Consider the following 26,782-nt stretch of genomic DNA (forward strand, 5'->3'; position numbering starts at 1 on the left):
TCTGCTCATGTGCACATGTGCAAGGAAAGACACAGAAGCACGCAAAGGAAATCAATTCTTTTCAGACTTCCAAGTGGCCTTTTCTCAGGCAGGCAGGAAATGTTTTTGTAAATGATGGAAAATACCCCAGTGTCCCTTCCTATGCCTGCTGTCTCTTGGTGCCCAGTAAACGTGACTTCAGCAGCTCTGCCATCTCTGGAGGCCTTGGTAACTGGCACATATAAGACACATGGTGGAGCTGCAGCTGAAACACAACTTCTGTTTACTGAGCTCTTTTCTCTCCCTCTAAAGAGCACTGGGTTGTGGTGGGGTTTTTTTTTTTTTTTTTTCCAAGATTTAACTCAAGCGGCTTGTTGATAGGGCTGATCCTGTTTCTTTGTGGTGTCTGTCCATACCGCCTCTCTGGTATGCACTTTGAAGAACTGCATTTGGGATGCACCCTGATGTTTAACAGCTGTATCTGGAAAAGACAAAGATTCACAGAATGCAAAACAACAGGAATGCTATACACAAACTTCTACCATATAACAACTGCATGGACTCCATAAGAAAGGTAGCCACCATCATCTGAGGAAAAAAAGAGCTGGTGAGCCTTCTGCAGCCCAGCACCAATTCACAACTGCCATTTTTAGAGAGAAACGTAGCACCCAGCAGCTCCAGATTAATGGCTCATTTTCCAAGGCAGAATAAATCTAGGACCTTGAAATAAAATAAGCATGGCATACTAGTGGAGAACAAGTACCATTTATTTTTACATTTTGTGAGACCGGTAAGCGTAGGCCCTGCTTTACTGATACAGGCAGTGATATGTGCCTTGTCCATGCTTCCATTTAGAAAACCCGGAGGTATAAAAGAATGTTAGCATAGCCAGATCCACACTAATACAAAGCCATATTTTTTCCCTACAAGCAGTGGATACAAGCAGAGCAGGAATTGCTGTGCTGAGCTTATAAATTCAGAACTGCTTCCTCCCCAATTACTTGTTACAGCAATAGGATGGGGAGGGGAGATGAGGAGGGGAATTTCTTTTACATTTTAAAGTTAAACACCTCTCCGCGAACATTTCAATGCAGATTTAAAGATCAGCAGTCTCCAAAATAATCACTAGGCATCTCTAGTCTAATAAGTATTTATTTGGTAAAATTGTCTGGTTTGTATTATCTGGTAAACCAATCTAAGTGATCAATAACAGAGACTTTTAGCTTTAAAATGTATCCAGTTGCATTGCAGAATCATGGAAATCAACAGAACTGCTTGAAGTCAACTATGTGTTTCAGGCAAACGCATCTGGGTTTGCAAAGTCTGCCTACAGCATCAGAAAATTGAGCACATTCTGGCTTTTATGGAGAAGACACACACACACACTTTTACCTTTAATTACATTTCCTCCAGATGCTGAAATAAAATGAAGAGTACTCCTCCTTTTTCACTTTTAGTTTTATTATAAAAATCAACATTTCATTTGTTACAACTCAAGTTTATAGTAATAATTGGAAAGGATTTTTGTACAAGGTTTATATACACCTTACAAGTAAAGCACTTTATTTTACAAAAAAAAAAAAAAAGTTAGTGAATGAGTGAATAGGGCTGACCAAATGTTGGTCATTATAATATAAATACATCCTTGCAAATCCATCGTACCAAAGTTGATGAACAAGAGACACCAGCTGGCTTTAAGACAATGACAAACAGTGATTAAAGCTTACAAAAAAGAACAAACAAAACAAAAAGCAAAAACAAGAGTAGAAATCTGAAAGCAGCACCAGATCCTTCACTTGCAAACAAGGTTAGTTCAGCTTAAGGCTGGTGGTATCCTCTTTACAAAAAAGACACTTTCATTTTCCCTCTCCTGACTTCTTAACTGCCTGGCTTAAGGCTATGGCCATTTTAATCAGGACTTCAAAGCTGCTCCTTGTTCATTTAAAAGAGGGGAACAAGACTGCTCTCCCATAGTTTCATCATAACAACCACACTGTGGGCTACTAAGACAATCCCTGGCATGACCTGAACATGGCCAGTTTGTTTACCTTGCCCTGCCCAGTTTTGGAGTGGATCACCCAGTCCCTATAAATGCTACGCTGGCATCATCCACTGAGCTGCCTTTTTATAAGATGGGAAGGAAAGGAAATTGCCCATTTTGGATCACTATGGGCTTTTATTTGACTTCTTTTAGAAAGAAAGGGAAAGTTTGGAGCCATTTTCAAGCTATTAGGTCATTCCTAACTTACTTTCAAGGTGCATGTGTCACTTGCCAATTAAGTTAAAGGTTAATTTTCAAGCAATAACACCACCAAAATGAAATTTAAAAAAAAATCTCATGGCTAAGAAAGCAATTTCTGAATAACGATGTTAAAATTATTTTTGCACCCAATATTATAGAAATAACAAGTAACCTGTGACATGCACAGCACAAGTTCAAAAACGGATTCTGTCCGTAACAATACTGTGTGACAAACACGCTCAAGACAAAAATGTCAGTGAAAAAAAGTGATTGGTTACTTCTTAACAGATATTTTGAAGCAGTCTTTTGGTTCAACCACATGCGTGACCAGGGAGTTCTGTAGTTCAAGCAGTTCCCCCCAGAATGGTGGTAATCAATTAATTCAAGGCGATTTGCCAAGCAATAAGGAATGGAAATACTCAATATTCAAGGCAGTGCCCTTTTCTTCATCTTAGGACAGGCTTAACTAGTTTAAAGTGAAACGAATGAGTCTGTTTAAGACTCAATAATCAAGCCATTTCTACAGAATGAGCTATAATAAATAGAGAAGCAACGCACCAACTGGAGACCAGAACACCAAAGCCCATTAGTGCAATAAATTAGGATTTTCTGCATGCACCTTCAGTTGCAGTGGATTGTAGCAGCTGCCATGTCAAGCGGTTTGGGTGCATTTTTCTTCATAATTATGCTAGGACTACAACAGATTGATTTTTTTGTAACTACGGAAATCAGAGGAATTTTACTCATGCAAAATGGACTCCGAAAGGGAACACTATAAAAAATGTGTTTCCTCTCCTGTCTGGCATGACAGTGCATTAACTACTGAGATTTAAAGTAGCAAGTATTCTGTTGGCTGTCCTACAACTTGGCCAAAAAAAGCCCAGCTTACATGAGACAGCAGATCCAGCATTAGTGCTCTGAAAGGCAGGGAGGCTGAATCTGCCAATGGGGGTGTGTGAACAGGTACATACAACAGAGAAAATCATTAGCTTTGGGTAAATTAACATTATCAGACATGTGTACCTGCATACATATACTTATACATGGGAGGGAAAAGAAAATGTTATGGCAGTAATCTAGAATTTACAGTACTGAAAGTTACAACTCACAGCAAAATGAATTCTTGGATATCAACTGGCTCATTTGCATATTTTGCATTACAGTAAATATTTCATTTAACGTATATGCACAGGTTGCATGAATTTATATTCATGGAAACCATTCTTTATTTCAAACGCAAGTGTTACGTGCATGCTGTATTTATCCTAAGTTCTTTTCAAATAAATATCTTGGTATCCAAAACCAATGGAGAAACGAGGAGTGCTCCTTAGGAAGGTATAAAATGCATGATGTACGACAAGGCAGGTATCATTTTAAAAGGCAAGATTAGGTCTCATTAATATTGACATTAGGTCTCATTAACAGTGCCATTTAAACATGCTAAGCTCCTGCTGAACATGCAAAGGTTAGTTTTCAACAAATTATGCTGTCGTCTTTAATTTTTTAGTATTTTTTTAAACTACAAAGGACTGTCCCTTTCCTGATTGAGCATGCCAGCTATTTCCATCATCAGACACTGAGCTATGAACATCCCCCAGGTGTCTGCATAGAGGAAAAAGTGCACAATGAGTACTTGTGTTAAATGCCCCACTACTTATATGCCTAATGCTGTTAAGATAAGGACGTTTGTCCTTAGCATAAAGACTATGAGCACAGTTTCATTGACATCAATGAGACCACTTCCATGCTAACGATACAAACCCACTTCAGCAATCTCCTGAATTGGCAGGTGGGTGTTACCAACATCATAGTCAATTTGAGAAGCAGGAGAAAGCATGATCCTCACTGGGGGAAGGAGAGAATATGAATCACGACTGGCACAGTGGCAGAGAGGAAAAGACAGTCTCAATGTTCAATCAGTCTATGGTTTATCCACTGGAAAAGTGTCAGGTGTGCATACTAGTTGCATGAATGCTTTTGTAATTTGGAAATCTGCCCAAGAGGAACTTCACAGATCATCAACTCTTTCAAAATTTTACTCTAGATTTACTGGTAAAATACGTGTACTTGCAGAGGCAGACCACAGCTTCCCACTAAATAATTCTTTGGTTAGTCCAGACAAGAAACAGCCTTCTCCCTATGCTGGTCATCTTCAGTGGAAAAACAGTCTGTCCTCTTCCCCCCAATTCACACGAACCTCCCAGAAGCAGATCACACAAAATACCTGATGCACAAACTGAAACGTACGGATCAAAAAGACTTGATGAAATCCTACAGTGAATTATATGTCCACCCCATTGACTTCAACTGAGCTATGTGTGGACATAAACTAGCACAGAAGGCAGGCAGCACGGTCCATATGCAGAGCACATTTTTCTTCCTGAGAACCCTCGCTGTAATTAACACGCTTACAAATTTACCTGCAGGAAGTTCCCTCAAAGAGGAAGCCTTGGTGAGGCAGTCCAACTGCACCAGGAAGAGGATACCACTCCTTAAGCTCAACCACCTTAGAGTTTTTCAAACAGAAATTGGCACACTGAAAAAAGTATTTTGCAAGAAGAGACCATTGCCATCGCAGTACAAGCACGTGGACTGAAAGACAACAATGCAATATTCTTCTGAGTTCATTAGTGCAAGTTTCCACATGTGAACCCCACACGGAATGCTGCACATGAAAAAATGTAAACAGAGAAATTTCTAATTCTCATCGGTGTGCCAGCCTCAACACCCCTGCCCTGACACACCCGCCCTCCCCCCTTCATATAAATGGTTTCGAGTTCCCTTATAGTTCACAATACCCTCCTCAACATCCATCCTGCTGGAGAACACAAACAAGCTTCTTCAGCAAGGAAGAGCCAGAAGAACAGCTACCATGATTCCTAGATACCTAGAACGAAGCTGGGCAAAAAACCACTTAGTATGCCAGATCCAGAGATGAACTGCAATAGCCTGGAGACTGCCCAGGCTTTGTAAAGTTTCCTCAGGTATCTTGGACTACTAGAAAGACCCTTTATTACAGCTGGAATCCCAAATGCCATGGTTTTCCTTGGAGCTGAAACCAAGTGAAGCTCCAGTACTCCAGGTGAGTGGCAGCACTAGCAAGAATTACTTGTCACCAATTCTGTCAACATTTATCAGATTATTTCTCTTTTAGTTGAAACTGGCTGGGAAACAAGCAACAGAGAACAATAAAACCCAAACGGCACCTCTGAAGAGTCATTATGTCGAAAGGCTGTGAGGCAGAAGTTCCTCAGTACCTTTATTTTGAGAGAGAAGATTCAGAGGGCCAGTCTTTGAAGGCATTAAAGCAGCTTCAACTTGGATTTGAAGTCAACAGAAGGTGCAAATGCGTAATGCTGTCTAAGATCAGGTATACTGTGAGCTCCACTACAGTCAAAGCAAATTCAAAACACTGCACTGGAGTTCAAAGAGGAGTTACTAATATCCTAGGTTGCCCCTCAACCTACACAAATAATGTTTTCACTTGATTATATACTCTCCTTGTCAAAATCACCATTGTGAGGCTGACAGGAGCAGGGGCTAAATATGGTAATATACAAAAATAGAGATGTGAATATTAAATGGTTTGGTTAAGAATATCTTAAAATTTGACATTCACAGTGGTTAATACTAAAGTATTAAACTCACACCACGCAAAAGAGGAGGTATGTCAAAATCATACTGAGAAAAACTGGCTTCACCTAACACAAAGAAATCATGAGCAGTTAATACAGCATGGGAACCCCTTCCAATGATCAAAACATCTATTTCTTATGGAGAGTTGCTCCACTGAAAGTTAAATGCTTCCTTACTAGGAAAAAATAATATATATATTTTTTTATATATATGATTTGTATACTGTGGTATCAATATACACTGAAAGTACTGCAAGGATATATTATTCATTTACAGTAAAACTAACAATCCACGGTTAAATTTATAGTTTATAAATATGCTGTCTATATTATATGTGGTATAAAAATATTTGACATTTTGTGGGCACTAGGTCAAAATAAGGTTTTCTTTTTTTAAGGGACTAAAAATCATTCAGGTATATGCATATTACCCTTGTCAACTATGTGAAAAATCATACTGACCTGGTACAAAACAGAATCCTACCGTGTTGGCAAACTGAAGAAGGTAATGTAGAGCATGATATTCACTGCATGACAAGGCTAATTAGGAGAAAAAAAAGAATTTACAGCAGCCCAGTTCTAGCAGTACTTCAGATAAAGATATCATGATTTAAAGTGACATGGGCAGGAAGCAAGGATGCAGAAGAGATGGGAAAAGCTAAACAGGAGAAAAAAAAGAGCAAACTTTAAAATGTACCAAACAAAAATCATTGAAATTCCAGAAGCGAGGAGAGAGCTATAAATGCTCTAGTTTGGTAAATGCATTAAGGAAAAACAGAGGTGTATTCATTTTAAAAGGTGTGTGATTCTTTTTCTGGATTCACTGCTACGATTGCTGTATTCCTGTAGAAAACAAAGCCCTTTGTGTAAGGTTAATATCTGTCCTGACGGCATTTTCAAGTTTAACTTTAGTTGCTGGCCCTCTGTAGTTAACATAGAGGTTATTTGGCTACTTCCAAGTATCTATGGTATGCTGCTCTGAGACGGAATTCTTTATTATTAATGACTTTAAACATTTTTGGTATTGACAAACCCCATATCTCTCCTTGCTGGACAAGTAACACATCCCAGTCCTTCCATTTCCTTATGTGCTCAGTCACTTCACTGGATTAAGGCATGTTTTTGTGTTACATTTGCAAAAATAAAAACTTTTTGTACAAATGTCTGGGTTCTTTTATACAAAAATTTTTCTTCTTATGGCACAAGCAGCAGTTGCTGTGTAAGAAAATATATAAATATCCTTTTTTTTCTTCTGTACAAATATCTTCAGTATTCCTCCACCCCATTTAATAACATTTAACTGTACACTGTCTTACCTCATCCTTCGCCGAGAGCTCCCTCCCCCCTCCCCAGTAGAACATTTTGTATTTACACTTTCACGGCGGAGGCAGATAACGGGGCGGGGGGGCTACCCCTCATGAGGAGTCCGTGCAGGGGGACGGCGGTGGCGGGTAGAGATGATGAGAGTAACTCCGCTCCGTGTACGGTGAAGGCGGGCAGCTTTCGTAGTTCTCCTCCGCCGACAGGTACTGGCTGCGTGGAGTGGGTGGCGGGGGGACGGGCTCTGAATCATAGTTCAAGTCACTGGTATAGCCCTTGGCTGTCGCTGCTGTGACCCTTCGGCTGGGGGCATAGTCACTGTCACAGACATCCGTGCTGCAGGGCGTTGTAGGAGGTGCAAAATGCCGGTAGCTGTAAGGCCTGTAGCTGCAGTGGGGAGATTTATGGGAAAACTGTTGGCAGGTAGAAAGACCGTGCAATTTGGGCGATGCGCCCGCGAACAGATGAGCGGCGGATAAGCCAAGGTGGAAACGGAGAGTGGGTCAACCTCTCTGCAGCAGGTACACAGCATCGCGCTCTTCTCTCTCTCACACTGTGAGCTCGCTAACTCCCCTGCAGAAGGCCCACCTTTGCACTACAGCATCAGTCAAATGACAGCAACTAGTGAAAGGGATGCTAATTGTTAATTATCTATGGACAGCAGGCTCCCTAAGGACTTATTTGAGGTAGAAAAAGTTCCTCCTAAGACAGTGGGGCAGGAAGGGCACAGGAGGAAAAAGATAGCTGTGTTCCAATTATATGGAGAAGATACTCTGTTTCTATTATCCAGACACTAACTTCCAAGCCCAGACGGGGAGACTGAAAATTGCCTGGCACATTAATAGCAGTCAGGAGAATCAATTGCCCGAACAGTAACTGGGATGGAATTCCCAAAGGCTGCTACCACAAAACATCATTTAAAATGAGCCCAAGATAGTTTAAAGAAAACAAATTAGAAAGGGAGGTGCCTGGTAGCTACAACTACCAGCACCACAGTCAATTCTTGGGGGTGGGTGCGGATGCAGCTCCTCTATATTCAAGTCAGAATGTTAGGAAAGATGGGAAGATCAGAAACAGGAAGGCCAGGGTTTATTTTTGAGTGGGGGAGCATTAGGAAAACATTCAACCCCACGCTACATCCCTAATGCCATTTATAATACCAAAAGTCACATCAGCTAACCAGCGATCAGCATGATTCATACCAGTGCCAAAATTTGGGTTTCTTTCATTAGAAAATTACTCATTTTAAAGGATTTTTTATATGGCTGCAAGGGACCATTATAAACATCTGGTCTGACCTTCTGCACAACAGAGGCCATATTTTCTGCTAATGGAGAAGAGATGTTTTTTCAGCCCCAGAGACCTCATTATCCAAAGGCTCCCAAAGACTCTGTGTTAGGGAGGCATTTCTTTCAATAGACAAATACAGCATGCTCTTCTCATTGACCAGATCTACTAGTGATTTGGGAGGGGAACCTTTACACCCTTGGGTAGGAGGTCCCTCGTTCTTTATTTCTGGTAAGTAGTTATAAAATAATAATGATCTCTATATAGCATCTTACAGGGAAGGTGAGAAAGATATATTCAAGTAAACAGAGATAAAGATTGCATGCCCATAAATATTAGTCAGAGAAAATAAGCAAAAGCTTAGCAACCTTTTTCAGATATTAACCCTTAATATGTCAAATTAGAATTTCTGTGCTTTATCTAGTCTGTAATATTAATGTTACTTCTGACCTACTTGCCTCTATATTGCCAACTTTCCTCTGCATGGTGTTTGCCTATCACTTCTGATAATTACATAACAAATTATTTATGACAGAAGCCTGGAAAAAAAAGGCAGGGTTCACTCCAGGGTAAGTATTTTTGGCTCAAAGTCTTCATGGTACCACATTTCTTTTGGCATTTAGCTAATTTTGTGATGAGTATTGTCATTCCCCCTAAAGCAATATACCTGAGAGGTGTACCACTAACCCACTTACCATACGATTTACCTCAAACAGTGCTGCACTTACACACACCCTTCAGTGACACGATACATGCGAACCCATTTAAGCACCTATTTTAGTACTTGCAGAATTAGGGCCTTTGATTGCAATTCTTATGGAGCAGAGGCTGTCTTTATTCTGCGTTTTCTACACTAACTGCTTTGATCCTGATGCAAGCTATTGTAATAATAATTACCTGTAGGATCTATGAGTAGATGGGCTGTTTGAAGAATAACCAAATTCCATGGTATAATGTGAACGTTCAGTAGCCGGTGATGGTGGTGGGTTCAAAATCTAAAAGAAAAAAAAAGAAAAAAGCCACAGTTAAAAAACCCCACTACCAACAGATGAAGGAAAACATCAGTTCATATATTTTCTCTTTAGTACTGTTTAATAGGAACCTTAAATTTTAAGAACTGCATGCATAACCTCTCCCAACAAAAAGGATTTTTTCTTGTTTATTCCCCAGTTCTTTAACACACACTGGAAATGCCACTTTTTATCATTCCCATAGAAGCTATTACTAAGCTCTTCTCAAGAAACACTAACTATTGTTGCTATTTTGACATACCCAGTGCTGAAAAGTAAAGTTGAAGCTAGCTGTTCAATACTAGATTGTCACTAGGGATACCACTGCCCTAGGCAAACTGGCAGATGTCTGCTCCTGCTAGCTGTAGTCCCCAAGTATTATGCTGTTTATAATACCTGCAGCGTGCTGTCCAAGGCAAGCATTTCTTCCCTATACAGGCATGCTCTTACTGCACAAACAATATTTTGATTAAAGATATGACATGATAGGTTGATTCTCGGAACTGAAAACAGACAGTTGAAGATTTCAGACTACACTGACCAAGCAGGTAACTCTAACACTTGATAGCAGCTCGGTGGACTTCATATAAAAATAGCTGAAACAACCACCACTGACGCTAGAAGTAAAGAGACAGGGAGCCCTCTAGGGCTGGTACCAACTTTTATACAGCATCTAGCACAGCACTCTACCCATTTGTGACTAGAGGAATGCTATGGAGTTGCAAGACACTTGTTTATTTATCTGTCACTTGCAAGACGCATCACACAAAACATCATTTTAATTCCTTGAAAGGTCTATACAGAATCAACCATAGTTTTACCTCCAGAGGCAAATGGCAGAGTATAATGAAAGGAGATTGCTCTGCCAGAGCTGCTCAACATTTATAGGGATTTTTTTCATCTCCCCTGACATTCAATCTAACATCTTTTTCTGGCACTGAGCTGTCTCACAACTTTTTAAAATTAACAGGAAATGCCTGTACTGTTTTGGAAGAAGACAATCTCCTCTCCCCTTTCAAAATCACTTACTCCATATTCAAACAAGTTTATTAGGCTAGAAATTTTAAACAAAACATTAATCTGTCAATCAATTATGCTCAGAAAGACACTGGCACTTCCCTGAAAGTTATAAAAGGTCTATGAATAATAGAATGACTTACTGGAGGAAAGTAAGTGCCTTTGGTACTTGAAGAACTACTAGAAGAGGCTCCAGTGACATGGGCCCTGTCATAGGGTGGCCCACTGCTCCCTCCCATAATGCTGAGGGAGCTGATCACAGATTTACCTCGAGACATCCCTGCAGAACAAAGATATATGTCAATATTCAATTCTTCGAAGCAAACAGAGAAAAGAAAGCTTAAAAAAATAATCTAGAGGATAACAGCTGTATAAGCACAACTCCTAAACCCAAAATTAATCTTCTTGGTATTAAGAGCAAATTCAGTGCTCCTTGATAGACAACTGGAACGAAGACTGTGAGGGAATAAACATGATGGTTTTGTGTATCAGCTACTCAACTGCAGGACTTGGCACTGGGCTACACTAGAGCTGTGTGAAGAGAAACAGATTTCTTTCACTTGAACGGCTGGAAAAGACTTGAGAGAACAGGCATTCAGGCACTATTTCTATGCCTCAGAATAAAACATGAAACTGACTCTGACCACCTCAACTGAGCAACTGAAATTTGTGCGAGAGAAGAGAGGGTTTGTGTTCTTTCATTTCCACACCGTTAAGTGAGCTTTTGCTACTGGACTGAAGCACGCTGGCAGAGAGTCCAAGCAGGAAACGGAGAGGTATGCCACTGTGCTCGGAATAATGGTGAAAATTCTGCTCAAAGACTTTCTTTATGAAAGCAGGTTATTACAGAAAGCAAAGAAATTTGGTGCATTATTTTAACCCTGTAACAGCCTCACAGAACCTCTATGTTCTGACTGGAACCTGCTGCATCCAAAGCCACAAGTTACAGTACATATTTAATCTATATATACAGAAGTGATGCAAATAAATGAAGTGCAACATTGTGGTTAAGTCTTAGTTTTCAAATAGCAGTAGCATCATGTGCTTGGATTGGTGCTGGAAACTTCACCATCAAATGAAATAAGCAGAGACCAGTTATTGCTGGTCAATACAGACTTTACAAGAAGCTTCAAGCATACAAACCCTGTCTACAAATCTAACAAGAATAATTACATAAAGTTTGAATTCCCATGCACAGAACTCTGTGTGACTTTACCCTGTACTGTCATGACACCTTGCTGATACTATAACAGTCCAAAAAGAGGCTTCTTTAGTAGCCAAAGAAGAGAACTCCCACGGTATGTGTATCTATTTGAGCTTACAGTCCTGCTAACTATCTAAATACTTGTGAATAGCACAGGTAAAATAGTCATTCATTATTATAAAGAAGGATGGCAACAAGCTCTGACAGTCCTGGCTTCCAACAGCTTCCAAGAATTATGCACCCAGAACAGACATCTCCTGTGCATACAACTCAGCTACAACTATGTGCCGCCAAGGAGCAGGACAAGGATCACACCATTTACTTACCAGGAAGAGACCCTGACAAAGAGCTTGGGTGAGGCACATAACCAAGAGGTACAGAGGCTGGTCCGTGCACCACGTAATCATTGGTCATTGTTTCCCCATCTCCCTTCATGCGTGGGCACAGCACCCTTTGGCAGATGAAATACATTGCTCCAACCACAAAAACTGTAAGGATCACACCAATGATGGAGCCTATTGTGTTGTTGGGCTGTGGTGCAGGCTCTTCCGTTGTGTCTGAAAGGAAAAAGGAAAATCAGACCACGTAAGTTAATCCAACAGCTTCATGTACCAACATCAGTTTTCCTGACATCTTTCCAGAGAGGAAAAGTAAAAACCACCTCTTCTGTAGGCAGACAACAGCTTTCAAATTAATTTATGGGAGGAACAAACAGGTACCGCAAGAGGTCTGTTTAAAGACTCTGAGTGTCCATAAGGGCTACCTGTGCACAAGATGACCTCCACACATGTAGAGAGATTTTTTGAATCACCAATGACAGGAAATGAGCATGCACGTGCTGGGGGATTGATGAACCAGGTCCTGATCTTGCTTCATGCTGGCAGGCAGGGCTATCCTTTGAACTTGATGAACAAGACCTGCAGCCGTGACTCCAGATGGCACTGTGCTGGGGACTCCAGTTATACTTTTTCTTGTCATTAAAGATGATGACAACTACTTTTCATGTTTCACCTCATCACATAAACACCTAGGTTATTACTCAATGTAACAGATTGGCACTCCCTTTTCTCAGCTGTGTAACATTCACTTACCACAGAACCACAGAATGGTAGGGGTTGGAAGGGACCTCTGGAGATCATCTAGTCCAACCCCCCTGCTAAAGCAGGATCACCTAGAACAGGTTGCTTAGGATCGCATCCAGGCGGGTTTTGAATATCTCCAGAGAAGGAGACTCCACAACCTCTCTGGGCAGCCTGTTCCAGTGCTGTGTCACCCTCAAAGTGAAGAAGTTTTCCTCATGTTCAGATGGAACTTCCCATGTTCCAGTTTGTGCCCATTGCCCCTTGTCCTGTCACTGGGCATCATTGAGAAGAGTCTGGCCCCATCCTCTTGACCGCTGCCCTTTAGGTATTTGTAAGTATTGATAAGATCCCCTCCCAGTGTTCTCTTCTCCAGGCTAAACAGACCCAGCTCTCTGTCTTTCCTCATATGAGAGATGCTCCAGTCCTCTAATCATCTCTGTAGCCCTTGGCTGGACTCTCTACAGTAGGTCCTTATCTTTCTTGAACTGGGGAGCCCAGAACTGGACACAATACTCCAGATGTGGCCTTGCCAGGCCAGAGTAGAGGGATAGGACAACCTCCCTTGACCTGCTGGCCACATTCTTCTTAATGCACCCCAGGATACCATTGGCCTTCTTGGCCACGAGAGCACATTGCTGGCCACTCATCCAACCCACACTTCCTAAGCTTGTCTTTGAGGAAGTTATGGGAGACAGCGTCAAAATCCTCACTGAAGTCGAGCCAGATAACATCCACTGCTCTCCCCTCATCCACCCAGCCAGTCATGCCATCGCTTATGCTGAACAGTAGAGGCAATGCACCAGTCATGAATTTTGAGTTTGCTGCTATTCATTAACCTCAGCTACTCCACATCTGACCCGCGCTGATGGGTACAAACATAGCTGAGCATCAGGCTTAGAGGTGCCATCCTTATGGGGAATCTGTACCTGAAATGATTATTCAACAGTCAAAATGAGTGGCTTTCCCTACAATACCAATTCTAAGCAATGACGTTTCTGGGAATAACTGACAACCCCCTGCCTGTGCTTCATGAATTTGACAAGAAAAGCAGACTTTAAAGTATTTTCCTGTTCTAGTCAGTGTTTTACATCTTATCCATTACTGCAAGTCTTTTCCTCAACACATTTTCTTCTCCCTGAACACCAAACCCACACTTTAACCAGCTTGTCACAGTCTACAGAGAAGTAAACAGACTTCTGATCATACTGGAAGAGGGACAGCGACAACTGCAATCTTACTCTGGGTGGGCTAATTTTCCATCCTCTGTTACAAAACCAGAAAATATATGAACTGTAATAAAGATAACTATACATGTCTGTGATAATGTCACTTATAACTCAGTAGCATGACAGAACATCTCCTATTACTCCTTCTTAAGATCAAGGGTCCAACTCTGGCTTTGCATTTTCAAGTTATGTGTGTGTCAACCGTGATACACAGATCTCTAACACAAGAAGAGATGTCCCTATTTACAATTTCTTTTAAAGCACCAACAGTGAAAATGAACTTTCAAGTTAGAATTTTAAAGGCAGTGGTTTTCTTGCAGAGCCCTGGAGATTTCAAGGTAGTGGTTATCACATGTTACAAATCATAAATCAAGCTCAGAATTACATCTTTTCAAGATATAAAGGAAATTTTAGAAGGTTTACTGTATAAACAGAGTGCTCCTCTGATTCCAAAAGCACCTGCTATTAAATCTCTGGATGAGAAAACCATGAAGCAGAGCAGTTATATATAAAAGCCTCATGCTGCTAGAAAGATTTTTATTTTTTTTTAAACACTGCACCAACTCAGCATACTAACAGATTATAGTAAAGCGAACCTTTTATTTCTGTGAAAAGTTTAGAGGTATGTGGAAAAATTACTAGCCTGCTCTGCCTCAGAGACCACTCGTTCAGAATCCTACTTATTTTTGTTATTTCTAGTCTACCACGTTGCGCATTAATTGCATGACAGCAGTTATGAACAGGAGCATTAATTTTGGGAACAATTAATTCAGTTTGGTTGGCAGAATAAAATCTAACGCCTAGAGAAGGCAAGAAACAGATTTGCATGCTGCACTCAAGCCTCTAGTCTCAGGTTTTACACTTACAGCATCCTTGCTCATCTGAGCTGTCACTGCAGTCCAGGTTGTGATCACATTTCTTGCTTTTCCCGATGCACTGCCCACTGGCACAGCGGAACTGATCGGTTAAACAAAGCACTGGAAAGAGAACCCCCCCCACACCAAGAGTCAGTATCAAATACTTCGACTCTTTAAAATGATTAAGAAAACGAGACACCAAAGCATACAATCAGGAGTATCTTGGGAGAGCTTAGCCTGCTGCTAGCTTCATTTCTTAAAGGAGCCAGTGGCACACAAAGTCCCTCATGCCAACTATGCAGGAAAAGTGATTCAGCATTCTGTTGAGGCTATTGCAATGTGGGTACCTGGTCCTTACTGCCTATTTACAATAAGGACACTGTAATATAAAGTTATCTCGACTAAAATATCTCAGAAGCAGAAGGCCACTGAGAACACAGACACTTATCCCAGGAGATAGATATTGCAAAATTACTATAAGAGTCTCCAAGTCTAAGCATTTACTCTACTATAAGAGAAGAATTTAGTTGTTAAAAATAAATCTGTCAAACCATGATGATAAAATTGTTTAAGAAAGATAAATGTGGTTTCTCAATGCCCTTGTGCTCTTCCTGTAAACCAGAAAACTCCTTGATCACAAGACAATATATTTCACTCAACATTATGTTTTCAAACTGAAATGAAAGACAGAAGATAAAACTGGAGCTTTGCCAGTACACTCAAAAAATAAACTACCACTTTGGGGAAAAAAGGTGCTGCAGGCAAGGTGCTGGCTGCTGTTGTTTACATATATTTTTGCCTCCTGTTTCTCATAAATCCAGAAATTCTTTCTGACTTCAGTTGAATTAAGAAGTTAAACTAAAGCCTTTTCTGATCTGTAATCAACTTGAATACCAGGGCCATTTTGAAGGTGATGAACAGCCCCTAGTCTGGTGTCTCCAGTCACTGGATGGCAACTAGGAAGCTAACTTGCACAACGTCTTCTCAGATGCCAGCATCTCATCTGGCCAACAATCACCCTTCATCACACAGGGATTTCCGCATCTGTCTGTACGTTTCTGTTTGAGCTGGACCACGTATTTTGGAAAGAAATTCAGCCTTGATTCAAAGAACCTTAGACAGTCTTTTCAAAGAAGGAAAATGTACTGAAAGAATATAGAGAAGAGGCATCCTTTCAAGCTTACGAGTTGTCCCTACACCTCTTCACTAGTACAGTGGGGAAAGGGTGAGTTTGTTCATAGTTTACATTATGTAGGTGTGGGGTAGTTCAGACTCCACCAGCATAACCTGTCCTTTTGAAAATTAAAAGAACCTGATTCTCATTGCGTTGGCAATAGCACTTCTATCTGTAATGATGGCTTAAATAGTCTCTTTTGCTGTGCTCTATAGGAAGAAGAGGTCTCTGGAAATCTCATCTCTCTCTCACTCCCACTTACTCACAAAAGCTTAACTTCATTTTGTTCAGGTACTACAAATCCCAAGACCTTTACTCAGTACAAGGTACACAAAAAACTATGAGAAGTTATTTGCTCCACTTTGTAATTCACTCCCAGTTGCCAGGTTTTTAGAGCTTGAAAACATATTACCTTTTTAATAGGACTTTTCACAAATAGAGCTTAAATCACTGTACAGGAGATCAGCATTATTGCTGTCTCGCAGGTGGAGAAACAGAAGTATGAGATGTAAAATAATTCCCCATTCAACAGATCATTTAAAAAACTAGCAGAACCTCTGATCTTTCCAAATCCTACTCAGCAATAACTTTGGTATATAGCATCGTGTCCCCAAGACAGCTTTAATTTCATCACACTCCAAAAGATCCTCTGTACCTTCACAGTTCTTCTCATCTGAGTTGTCCTGGCAATTCGCTTCTCCATTGCACCGGAGGGCACTGTCTATGCACTGTCCACTTTCACACTGGAACTGGGTGTCTGAGCACACTGGGCAGTTCTTTTCGTCACTGTGGTCTTCGCATTCAGTGAAACCATCACAGCGCCAGGCCACCGGGATGCAGTCAATCTCACCTGTGAAACAGGTGAACTGCTGAGGGGAGCATGTTGGTGGTTCTTTAAAAATCAAGCAAACAAACAAAAATTAAATCCAGGTGAACAAACAGTAGATCAGGACAGGTAAGGACAAGAAGATCTCAGCTGCTTTGATTTATCAAGAGACTGATAAACATGCCACTTCATAAGATAACTTCCACCCCCGCTGCCTCCGCAGTCATTTGTGTGGATCTCCAGCCCCATGTCACTGATGCAGGCTCACATCAATGGAGGCTCATTAGAGAAAGAACAAGAGGAACAGAGAAACATGCACACTCAAAATGCAATTGTTTTCTTCCCTTCCCACTTATACCCTTCTCTTAGAAGGTCTTCAAAAGTCTTCACTGAAAGTCAACACACTGTTCCACATCCCTTTTCCTGCAACAGCACTGTATGCACAACTGATGGCTCACTTGCTTTTTAATGTTCGACAGTCATTGCATAGAAAAAGGATGTAATGCGCTGCAGATGGATGCACTGTGACTCAATGTCTAGCTATGTGCCCTCAACAGCTCTGTTCAGTCAAAATTCTTTTAAAACAACAACAAACTGCTCCATCTAGTCAAGTCCCACTATCTCAACACAGCTGTTAGCTGTTATTTAACATTTACTACAGTAACTGTTAATCTCACGCAGTAAGTAAGTGTGGATTTTTTTCCCATTTTTTTAATCCCCCTTTCCTCCCCCACCCTCTCGGCCTGGTATTAAACTTGCTCTGAGAAAATATCTGGATTATGTTAACTCTTGTTCCATTGTGAGACCACACGTCGCCTTGATGGCGAGAAGATTGCATAAGAAATCCATTCAGTACAGCAGCACAAAGAGACCCACGCACCAAAGTGCCTCTCCTCTCCCCCATTTCAATCCCACCCTTGGAGACACCAGGGCGTAGGCTACAGTGGCCGTATCACCACAGAAGAGGCAACTTGCCCTTCTGGGACTGCAGTTCAGAAAGACACACGCAGGGTGAGTTTGAGGAGGACAGCAGAGAAGAATAAAATGGCACAGACATAGTGCAATACGCTAGAATGTGAGAATCTACCACTATTTGCAAGAAAAAGACAGAGTGATAGAAAAAAGTAATAAAAATCATACAATTAAAAAAATCAAGTTGAAATAATTCAGGGGTCTTAAGTAGAAAGGGTGAACAGAAATCCTTATTCAACAGTCAACTAGTGAATTTTTCCTCTTCTCTTAGTCCTTCTCAATACTTGCAGATTTAGCTGGGGGGAAAGCAGAGAGGTAAGCGTGTAAAAGCGTATAGCAGCACCTGGTGCACCGTCACATTCTTTCTGCTCAGAAGACATCCCTAAAGATGGAGACCCCCACCACCAACCCAGAAGCTGAGAGCTCAGTGACACAGAGCATGGGAAGGACTTACCTCCGCAGGACAGCTCATCCTGCAGCAGAACAAGGTGGACTGGGCAAGAGCAGCGCGTGGTGCCATCACCCTTTACGATGCAAATGTGCGAGCAGCCACCGTTATCTTGAGAACAAGGATGTTGTCCTGTGATTTTAAAAGACAAACAGATAGTGACAAGAAATCTCCACCTCTTTTCTGACCTTTCAGTAATTTCTTTGGGCTCACAGGACTCCCTTCATTACTTTCTTCCCCGCCCCAGGGAGAGCACTACTAAAAAAAAAAAAACCTCTGAAAAAGCTGTATTTTGTTGTGTGCATTTTTTCCCTTTATATGTGTCAATAATTACCACGCACATCGATAATTGTCTGTGATCTGACACATTGTGAGAATCATGCCGTGGGGTCTACTAAAACAGTAAACAGTACTCAAAGCATTTTGCTTCTTGTGTGAGGTAGAATTAGCTCTGCAGCAAAAAGAGTAGCATTAGTAATACAAAAAGATGCCTTGGATTCCACACTTCATTTTCTCTATCAAAGACCATTAAAAAAGTAAACTTTTCTAATTTATGAATTCTGAAGCTTCCACACTGTCTCTGAAACTCAAATTAACATGCTCTAGATAAATATGTCTCTTCATTTTAATGTTTAATAAGGACAACATACTTCTCTTGGAACTCCTGACAGATGTACTGAGATTAATAGCAAACAAAACTAGTAGTAGTCTGCACTGATGCTTTAATTAAACATCCCCAGACATTTTTCTACATATTTCTCCAAGGCATGCACCACAGCCTATTAACCAGGCCTATTTCCTCCAAGATGATGTCAGCTCCGCTGCTTTAACCATCCAGCTCCATTCGTTTCAAGCGACTGTGTGTGGGGGAAGGCTATATCCTGGTAAACAGAAAACTTCTAAAAGTGCAGCCACGTTCAACACAAATTGTTATTTAATACACACTTCCTTCGTGCAATGCAATGCTGCTCTTCTGTCATTTACTTTCTATACAAATTGCCACCAATAAAAATTGTTCGCTTTGCCTTCAAGTCAGGCAGTCCATGGAAACATTTACTGCTAACAAAAGGCCCTGAGAGCTGTACTTGTCTAAACGGAGTAAACACCTAATAGCGATTCACTAGTGTGTCGCAGCTGTAAGCCAGAAAATCTGCTGGGGATAACAGGACATTTCCACTGTGCCTACAGACACTCAAATGCCAGGTATGGGACTACCAATAAAGATGTCATCAGCAACAAAACATGATGCTGGGTTTGTGATAGATTTCCAGTCCATTGCCAACCACCCAAAGGAAACAAACTGAATTGCACCCTGGCGATGTACAGACACAAAACAATACCAACTTCTGGCCCCTTCAATCTGCACTGATGTCGACCAGTGACAAGGCGAAACAGGCTCATCTCTCTGCGGCTACTCCTTGCCTCGAGCCCCACAGGCACTATTTGCAATTGCAAACAGGGATTGCACTTACTGTATTCCTGAATGTTGAGCTCTTTCACAGCATGGATGTCACTGAGTTGTGCAATACGGGCTTGGACCTTTGTACGTCCTTCTCGACCAGTCATATCAATCTTTTCAATCATCTGCTGTTGCCTGTCAATCCAATACAGCCAGTTTTCAAATACAGTTAGTCCCACGGGCTGCAAGATATTAGAGTCTTCCAAAACGATCCGGTTAGCACCTGGAGAAGGGAAAGAGTGGTTTAGTATTCAAGTTGAGCTATCACAAACATTTTCTATACTACTCACACTACTGTTTTCCACTTCTTTTACACTACCAGGTAAAAACACAAGCAATCCCAGGCTCTCTCATGCAAGACTGATGCATTTTGCAGACAAACGATCAAATTTTTTTTCTACTTTCATCAAGATGATAGTTTTTGTGCTTCAAATACATTTACTGTATTTAGGAAGCACCTGGAGTTTGGGGTTCAGCTCTCATAAGCCTATCCAGTCTTTTATTGATATGATGGGAATTGGTAATTCTTTTCATTCTTCTATCCTTTTTTGGAGAGATTAACTACTTTGTCTTGGCATACAACAGGGAATAAGATGATGGATTATTAGCTTGAGTTACCTAATACAAGATAAAATCCAAGTGAAGACCAGGTAGTTAGTACTTTTCACATGAGTTATGAGATTAAGGTAAACACTTGACTTCTGACTTCCTCATATTCTTTTGTTTCAACTACATTCTCTTCACTAAGGTTTTCATGCTAAATTGTGAAGACTTACTCTCCTCGGTTCCTTTAGCAATCATTGGTAGCAGCCAAGAGGCTTTAGCCTTACAGCTCTGAAGAGTATTTGTTGACTTTTATGCTAGATTACCTGGCATTAAATATAGTCAAGAGTAACTGCCATGCTTCATGGTTAACACTCCACATAACCAGAAGACAGTCCACAGCTGTTTTAAAGGTATCATTAAAGACTGTCCAAAGACAGTGAAGACTTTGTAACTCATACACAGAAGGAAAATACATTATTCAAAACCTGAAAGCTCAAGAGTGAAGTTTAATCCATACTTTGTTTATTTTGCATGACATGGTCATTAACACTCAAATATTGAGTGAGGTTTATCAGATTCTGAGCATAAAATTACTCAAACACATAAGGAATCTGCTTCAGTTTTGAAAGGCTGAAACCATATCACACAGTTTAAAATTAGGCCACAGCTTGAAAATTTACATATAAATCCTGGTATTTCAGATATCTGGGCTCACTGCTATGCTTTTTACTTTTAGTACAGCAGACAATAGCTTTGCATATATTCATCCGAGAAGTTTTTACATTTTGTCCTGTAAAAATATACTAACACAACTGAATACCACAGAAAAATTCTACCACGTCTCTACCACGCCCACACAAGATAATGTTATGGGACAAAAGACATATATATTTTACAATTTTATAATTTGAGCAGGTTCTATCCCTCTGTTTTGATTAGTAGCAAAAGCATTTTTTTGGCTTGTTGAGAATTTAATCAAAAGTATGTCAGCGATGATGACTGTCCTGGTTCTGGCACAAATAAATTCAGCTCTGAAAAATGTATTTATCTCCTTTTCACTAAATGCATACAGAGCTCAGAAGTTAAGTAACCTTCCAAACATTTAGCAAGTGGTAACATCTAAAGCAGAACATGGAAATTCAAATATTAATCCTCAGCTAGACTAGGCTCTTGCCCACCACTTCAGAACAACATCAGCAATGATCTGATTAACAAAAGACGTTGATGGATTCCGAAGGAGGTTATACCCAGACTGATGTAGAAATTAATAGACTGAGTGATGTAAGTCAAACTAAATAACTGCAACAGTGTGTTAACCACCATGAACGTGACTCATTGTATAGGGAAAAGGTAAGAAACCTGCATCTCAAAGAGAAGAAAAGCTAAGCTAGGAATAGGGGGAGATGCGCACATGACAAGAAGGAATATAGTTAAAACTAAGACCTTGACCTACCCAAATGGAGTCTGTACATGCCCTGCTCCGCCATGCCCATGTCAATCAGCATGGCATTTTGCAGTATGCTCCTAAAGCTCTGAAGCTTACAATTTTCACTCCCTTAATGTCTTAATCTTTCTTTGTAATATTTGTGACCAAGTGTAACTGACTATTTCTGACTAAACTGAGACACTGAAATCCCTTCTTCCATAAACCAACAATAAAATCCAAAGCTGGCTCATCAGGGTGCTAGTCCGCTTTATTGGGAATGTGAGATGAAACGGAGATGTGATTAAGAGGAGCTTTGTCTCCTGGCACCACCATTCTCTTTCCAGCAATACCTTTTACAAAAAGTCTTAAAAACAAACAAATAAATATGAAAACCAGGACACACCCATAGCTCATTCTATTTCCAAATAAAAATGACTGAATTCCAGAATCATTAGACATTTCCAAATCACCCTAATTATTTTGGAATAGAAGAACTAATTTCCAAATAGTTTCCATGGTAGGGAGCTAATTCCAGTCATCTTTTCATAAACAATCCCTTAATCATGTGAAGAATCTGGTTAGCTTCAACAGGATCTCCCATTTGGGCAGCATAACCGAGTCCTAACTGCATGCCTGAAGGACAGGGAGGAAGAGAAGGACTGCATCACATAAAAGGCATTCTAGCTCTCCTTCTCTTTATGGGTACTGGCATCTACAGAGTTGACAGAGCAAGAGACTGTGCATGTTTGAGAAGCTAACATGCTGAAAAATTACTCTGCCAGTAAAAAGAGGCTATTAATCGGCATTCCTGAGCACCGGAATGCATCTCAGCAGTTAGCAATTTATCCTGGTGATTATAGCAATCTATTTGCGGTGCAAATACCAAAAAGCAAGAGAAGTTTGGGAATGATTTTTCTTCATGTTCTTCGAAAATATGGCGAGCTTTTACTACACAACGTTGGTGATCCAATAGCCACATCTTTTAAAAAAAATACAGAATCATTAAAACCAGACTGGATTAGACTAATCTCCTCCTTTGCTGTCTTAATTTCTGGCAAATAACAGACAAAGAGAGAAACAAAGCACATATAATCTTCTCCTGTTGCCCATTTACTCATGCAGACCCTGGATCTGGGATAGCCTAGAACATAGCGGGATACACCATACCACTTTTTAAAACCAACCACAATTCACTAACTCAACTCAGCTTATGTCCTGTGTTTTAAAACAGTAAAATCAGGATATTGCAGTTCATTAGTGACTCTGAAGCTTCCAGTGATGCACCACGTTAATCACTGAAAAAAGTTACTATCTTGCTGAGCCTCAATTCCAATCATCTAGAACAACTGAAATGCTTTCCAAATCAAAAGCTTATTCTAGCATCTTAGTAAGAGGCTGAAAATCACACTGATGTCAGTGGGATTACATGTTGCTACTTTGAAATGAAGGTATCGTATCATCAGTGAAAGACATTACTACAAACTGCCATACCCTTGTGAAGTTTTCAAACTCGCTCACAGATTGCAGTGTGTGTCCTTATTTCCTTACACATGTACTTATGGCTTCTGATAGCAGAATAACACTCAGCTGAAGTACAATGACATGCACCGTTCAAGCTGGGGATGGACTTAACTGCAAAAGAAGGAAAAATTCTGCCACTGCCCTCCACTAGCAGCAGCACAAGGGGGCACATCACTGAACAGAGATGGGTACGTATGTGCTCAGAACATCCTGGCACTTCCAGCAGCAGCAGCCAGCCCAGTTCATATCACAACAAATTACTACCAAAGCCACATGAGACAGCTGAGCTGATCCAGCAGCTTGCTGGATCTGGCTAGTAAAGAACAGACATCTCAGTCTCTCTCTCACCCAATCTGACTGCATGATTTTGCCTCTTCTCCAGTTCTCGTTGCTTGCTGGACTGTTGCTGAACCAATTCAGCTTCCCAAACCAACAGAACACTGTTCTCTACTTCTCTTTGTCTGTATATTGTTTTTAGGTTATTGTTTTGCTTATGTGGTTAAGTGAGCTCAATCAACTCATAGAGGAGGTCAGACGAGCAGCATAACCACCCTTAGGGAGCAGGGAAAGAGAATTCCATAGCTGGAAGAGGGAGGTTTTTGCCTTTCAAGAGCAGAGAGATGTTAGATCTGCTCTACCCTTCTCATATCATTTCACCCTAAATGACAGGTATGTGACCTGCACACTTGCTGCTTTAACTCTGCAGGAAAGATTTTTCCATTAACAGGAAACTTTCCTCTGATTGACAGATCACTGCACCAAAACCAATGCTTTTAAAAACAACCCTCTCCCTCCCCTTTCCAAAATTGTTGCAATTTATTTGTGAACTGACTTTGGGAAACCACACGAAGGTCTTGCAGTGAGAAACTGAAGTAAATAGCATGTGTAGTAATTAATAATGCAAATCATAGATAGAGGCATGAGACTGTAAAGGCACTCTGCATGAATCATGCACATTCCCTGGCTGGGAATTTAGGGAGTGATTAGAATCACAGTACAGACTGTTTATAGTAGGAAGGAAAAGAAGACATCTCTCTCTGCATTCCCCCACACCCACACCACACAAATGAATCACTAAATTAAAGTGCTACTCTACCTGAAAGGTCACTGCTTTCAATCCTCCGCAGGTCTGAATCTGCCCAGAACAACTTGCCTAGCTGGCTGTCAATAGCTAAGGCTATGGGCTTGCTCAAACCACTGAAAAAAAGGACTTCTCGTTCAGTTCCATCCAATGCTGCTCTCTCAATTTTAGGAGATCTTTCTTGTAGGTTGGTGAAATACATGTATCTGGAATAGGAATGATCAGAGGAAAAAAAAAAGTTTATTTGATCTTTCCACATTTTTGCTATGTGACCAAGACATCTTAACAAACGTCAAAGATGTTTTTATTCTGACAAACAGAAACCAACCAGCAGCAAGAAAACAATTTGATTCTCAAGACCTTCGGCCTGAATTTCTCCACATGGCTATTTCAGCTTACATACCCTTTCTCTGGATTCACCACAATGGCCCTGGGCCTATCTTGATCTCCTTTGAGCACCACTCCCATGGGTCTCCCATCCAGACGTGTCACATTGATCACATTAGTAGCTTCGCAGGTCCAGTAGATATAGCGGCTGTAGATGTCAATGCTCAGGTCATAAGGCTGCATATCAAGGTTCTGATTGGGAACTGGACTTGTCACAACAGTGAGGCTCTACAAAGAAAAGAAAAACAACCCACAGAAAAGCATTTAATCTGATCCAACGTGAGCAATTTTATTTGCTAGGGATGCACCACATCAAACTACTGCTCAGCAAAAGGAGGCGGCCAAAATACTATCATAAAGTAAGGAGACACCCAGGTCCAGTTGCCCCACCAATACCTTTGATCAGATACAGACACTTAGTTGTGATGGTTTGTTGTAATGGCACTCATGTAAGTTGGCTGCAGTTCATAAGACTTAGCAAGTTTGACCAATAAGTTAAAATTGTCTCTACGATGAAGATTCAGGGTCAGCTTCTGTGTTTCCTCTGCTTACTTGACAACTCTAAGTTCAGTTTGGATAGACTCAAACCTGGCACATTTAGCACTCTACAACAGAAACGCATCACCACTAATTCCCAGAGCTGCAGCTGAACAGATAATACAGGCAAAGCAAGGCCAGACAGCACTTGCAATTCTTGCCTCATTCTTCTCCACCATCGCTGCCATCACACTTGGGGGACATAACATAAGGATGAATAATAACTGGGAAGACAACTCTGCCAACAGACAGAAAGGACATCAGCTAGGGTACAACAGGGACATCAGAGCGTTTCCAGCTAACACCTTTCTGCTTCAAAGTTCTTGCCTTCTACTGGTCCAAACCTCTGGAGTTCAAATGCCTTTCTTCTCTTAAATTTATTTTTTTTTTTTGAAAGAAACTGCATAGTGTCCCTTTAGTGAAAGATGAACCTAACCGACATCTTTCATGAACTTTTCAAAAAAATCTTAAGAGGACTGATAACTCACAAAACACAGCTTTACATAATCTTTTTGGAAAACTTAATGCTTTTCAGGTCAGCAGCCTCCACCCTTGCACCCCCAAATTAAACTTCACCATAAAATTTGCCTAACTTCATTTGGCTTGTCACCTCTCTAAAAGGGTGTGCCCACAAGTCTTGCATTTGTTTACTCTGCTGATGCTGGCAAAAACCTGGTGCCTTTGACTACACCGGTTTTGGGTGTTAAATTATTTAGATATTCCAAAATTAAAACCATTGCTAAATTAAGAGTTAAGGCTGAAGGGCGTTTCAGCAGGATCCAACTACCCACCACCAGAAACCACACACTCTTACAAATTGAACTGAATATAGCACCTCCATGTTGTTGTTCTTAGTCTCCTGCTCCTCCCTCATTCAAAAAACCAGAAAAAAAAATCTATTTTAAAATGTGAAAATGAATGAGCAGTTATTGCTCACAGTTAACCTCACTAAACCTATACTACCTTTTGCCTTCTACCCTACTCTACTTTTTCTGTATTCCCCAGTCAAATACATTTTCCCAAGCCTGCTAAATCTCTTACACGTCACTAGTTTCAACCTCCTCACTCAGTGCCTCAGTGGTTGACAACAACTCTCTTCCTATCCCCACCAGAACCTGGGAGGCTTCTGACACAGCAGCATGCTCACAAAGTCCCACCCTCTTCATTCCAGAGACAATGCCCCTGCACCCTGCTCATCTGCAACTCTTCCTTCTCCCGGACACACTCACTTTCTCCCAAGAAACTTCCCATTCGTGTTTTACTTCTCTCAAATATGGGTTGCCAACAGTCCCCAGCCAAAAGACAGCATTGAGCCAATAAAGATACTCTTGTTTGCAGTGCATTAAGCTGGCCTTAGTTTTCCACGTTTTATTTACTGCTGCACCTCCCAGATTACTGGCTGAGGACTCCAGAAACTCCAGATGCTACTTGTTTTGCCATGTAACAGCTAGTAATCTACAGGGAGCCCATGAATCTAAATTATTTATGTACAAACATTCATTGTTGGGTGTAGGGCATGCCTTCCTCATCTGACAGTAATTCCATC

At 40.8% G+C, this 26,782-nt stretch overlaps 1 protein-coding gene across 3 annotated transcripts in view; it reads right to left on the reverse strand.

The window, feature by feature from the left end:
- Nucleotides 1–1,422: 1,422 nt before the first annotated feature.
- LRP6 (LDL receptor related protein 6) overlaps nt 1,423–26,782 on the reverse strand; it is a 127,072-nt gene continuing 101,712 nt past the window's right edge. For 2 of the 3 annotated variants that reach the window (XM_054822607.1, XM_054822595.1), the window contains 10 exons: nt 24,716–24,927; nt 24,328–24,518; nt 19,752–19,961; nt 18,286–18,411; nt 16,689–16,925; nt 14,869–14,979; nt 12,021–12,251; nt 10,634–10,770; nt 9,361–9,458; nt 1,423–7,563 (listed from right to left, as the gene is read on the reverse strand). In XM_054822607.1, the coding sequence (XP_054678582.1) occupies nt 7,272–7,563; nt 9,361–9,458; nt 10,634–10,770; nt 12,021–12,251; nt 14,869–14,979; nt 16,689–16,925; nt 18,286–18,411; nt 19,752–19,961; nt 24,328–24,518; nt 24,716–24,927 (1,845 nt within the window). In that variant the 3' untranslated portion in view covers nt 1,423–7,271. The remainder of the gene's footprint in view (nt 7,564–9,360; nt 9,459–10,633; nt 10,771–12,020; nt 12,252–14,868; nt 14,980–16,688; nt 16,926–18,285; nt 18,412–19,751; nt 19,962–24,327; nt 24,519–24,715; nt 24,928–26,782) is intronic. The other variant, XM_054822603.1, reaches the window with a different exon arrangement.

Source organism: Grus americana, chromosome 1, assembly GCF_028858705.1.
Source record: "Grus americana isolate bGruAme1 chromosome 1, bGruAme1.mat, whole genome shotgun sequence".
Lineage (NCBI taxonomy): Eukaryota > Metazoa > Chordata > Aves > Gruiformes > Gruidae > Grus > Grus americana.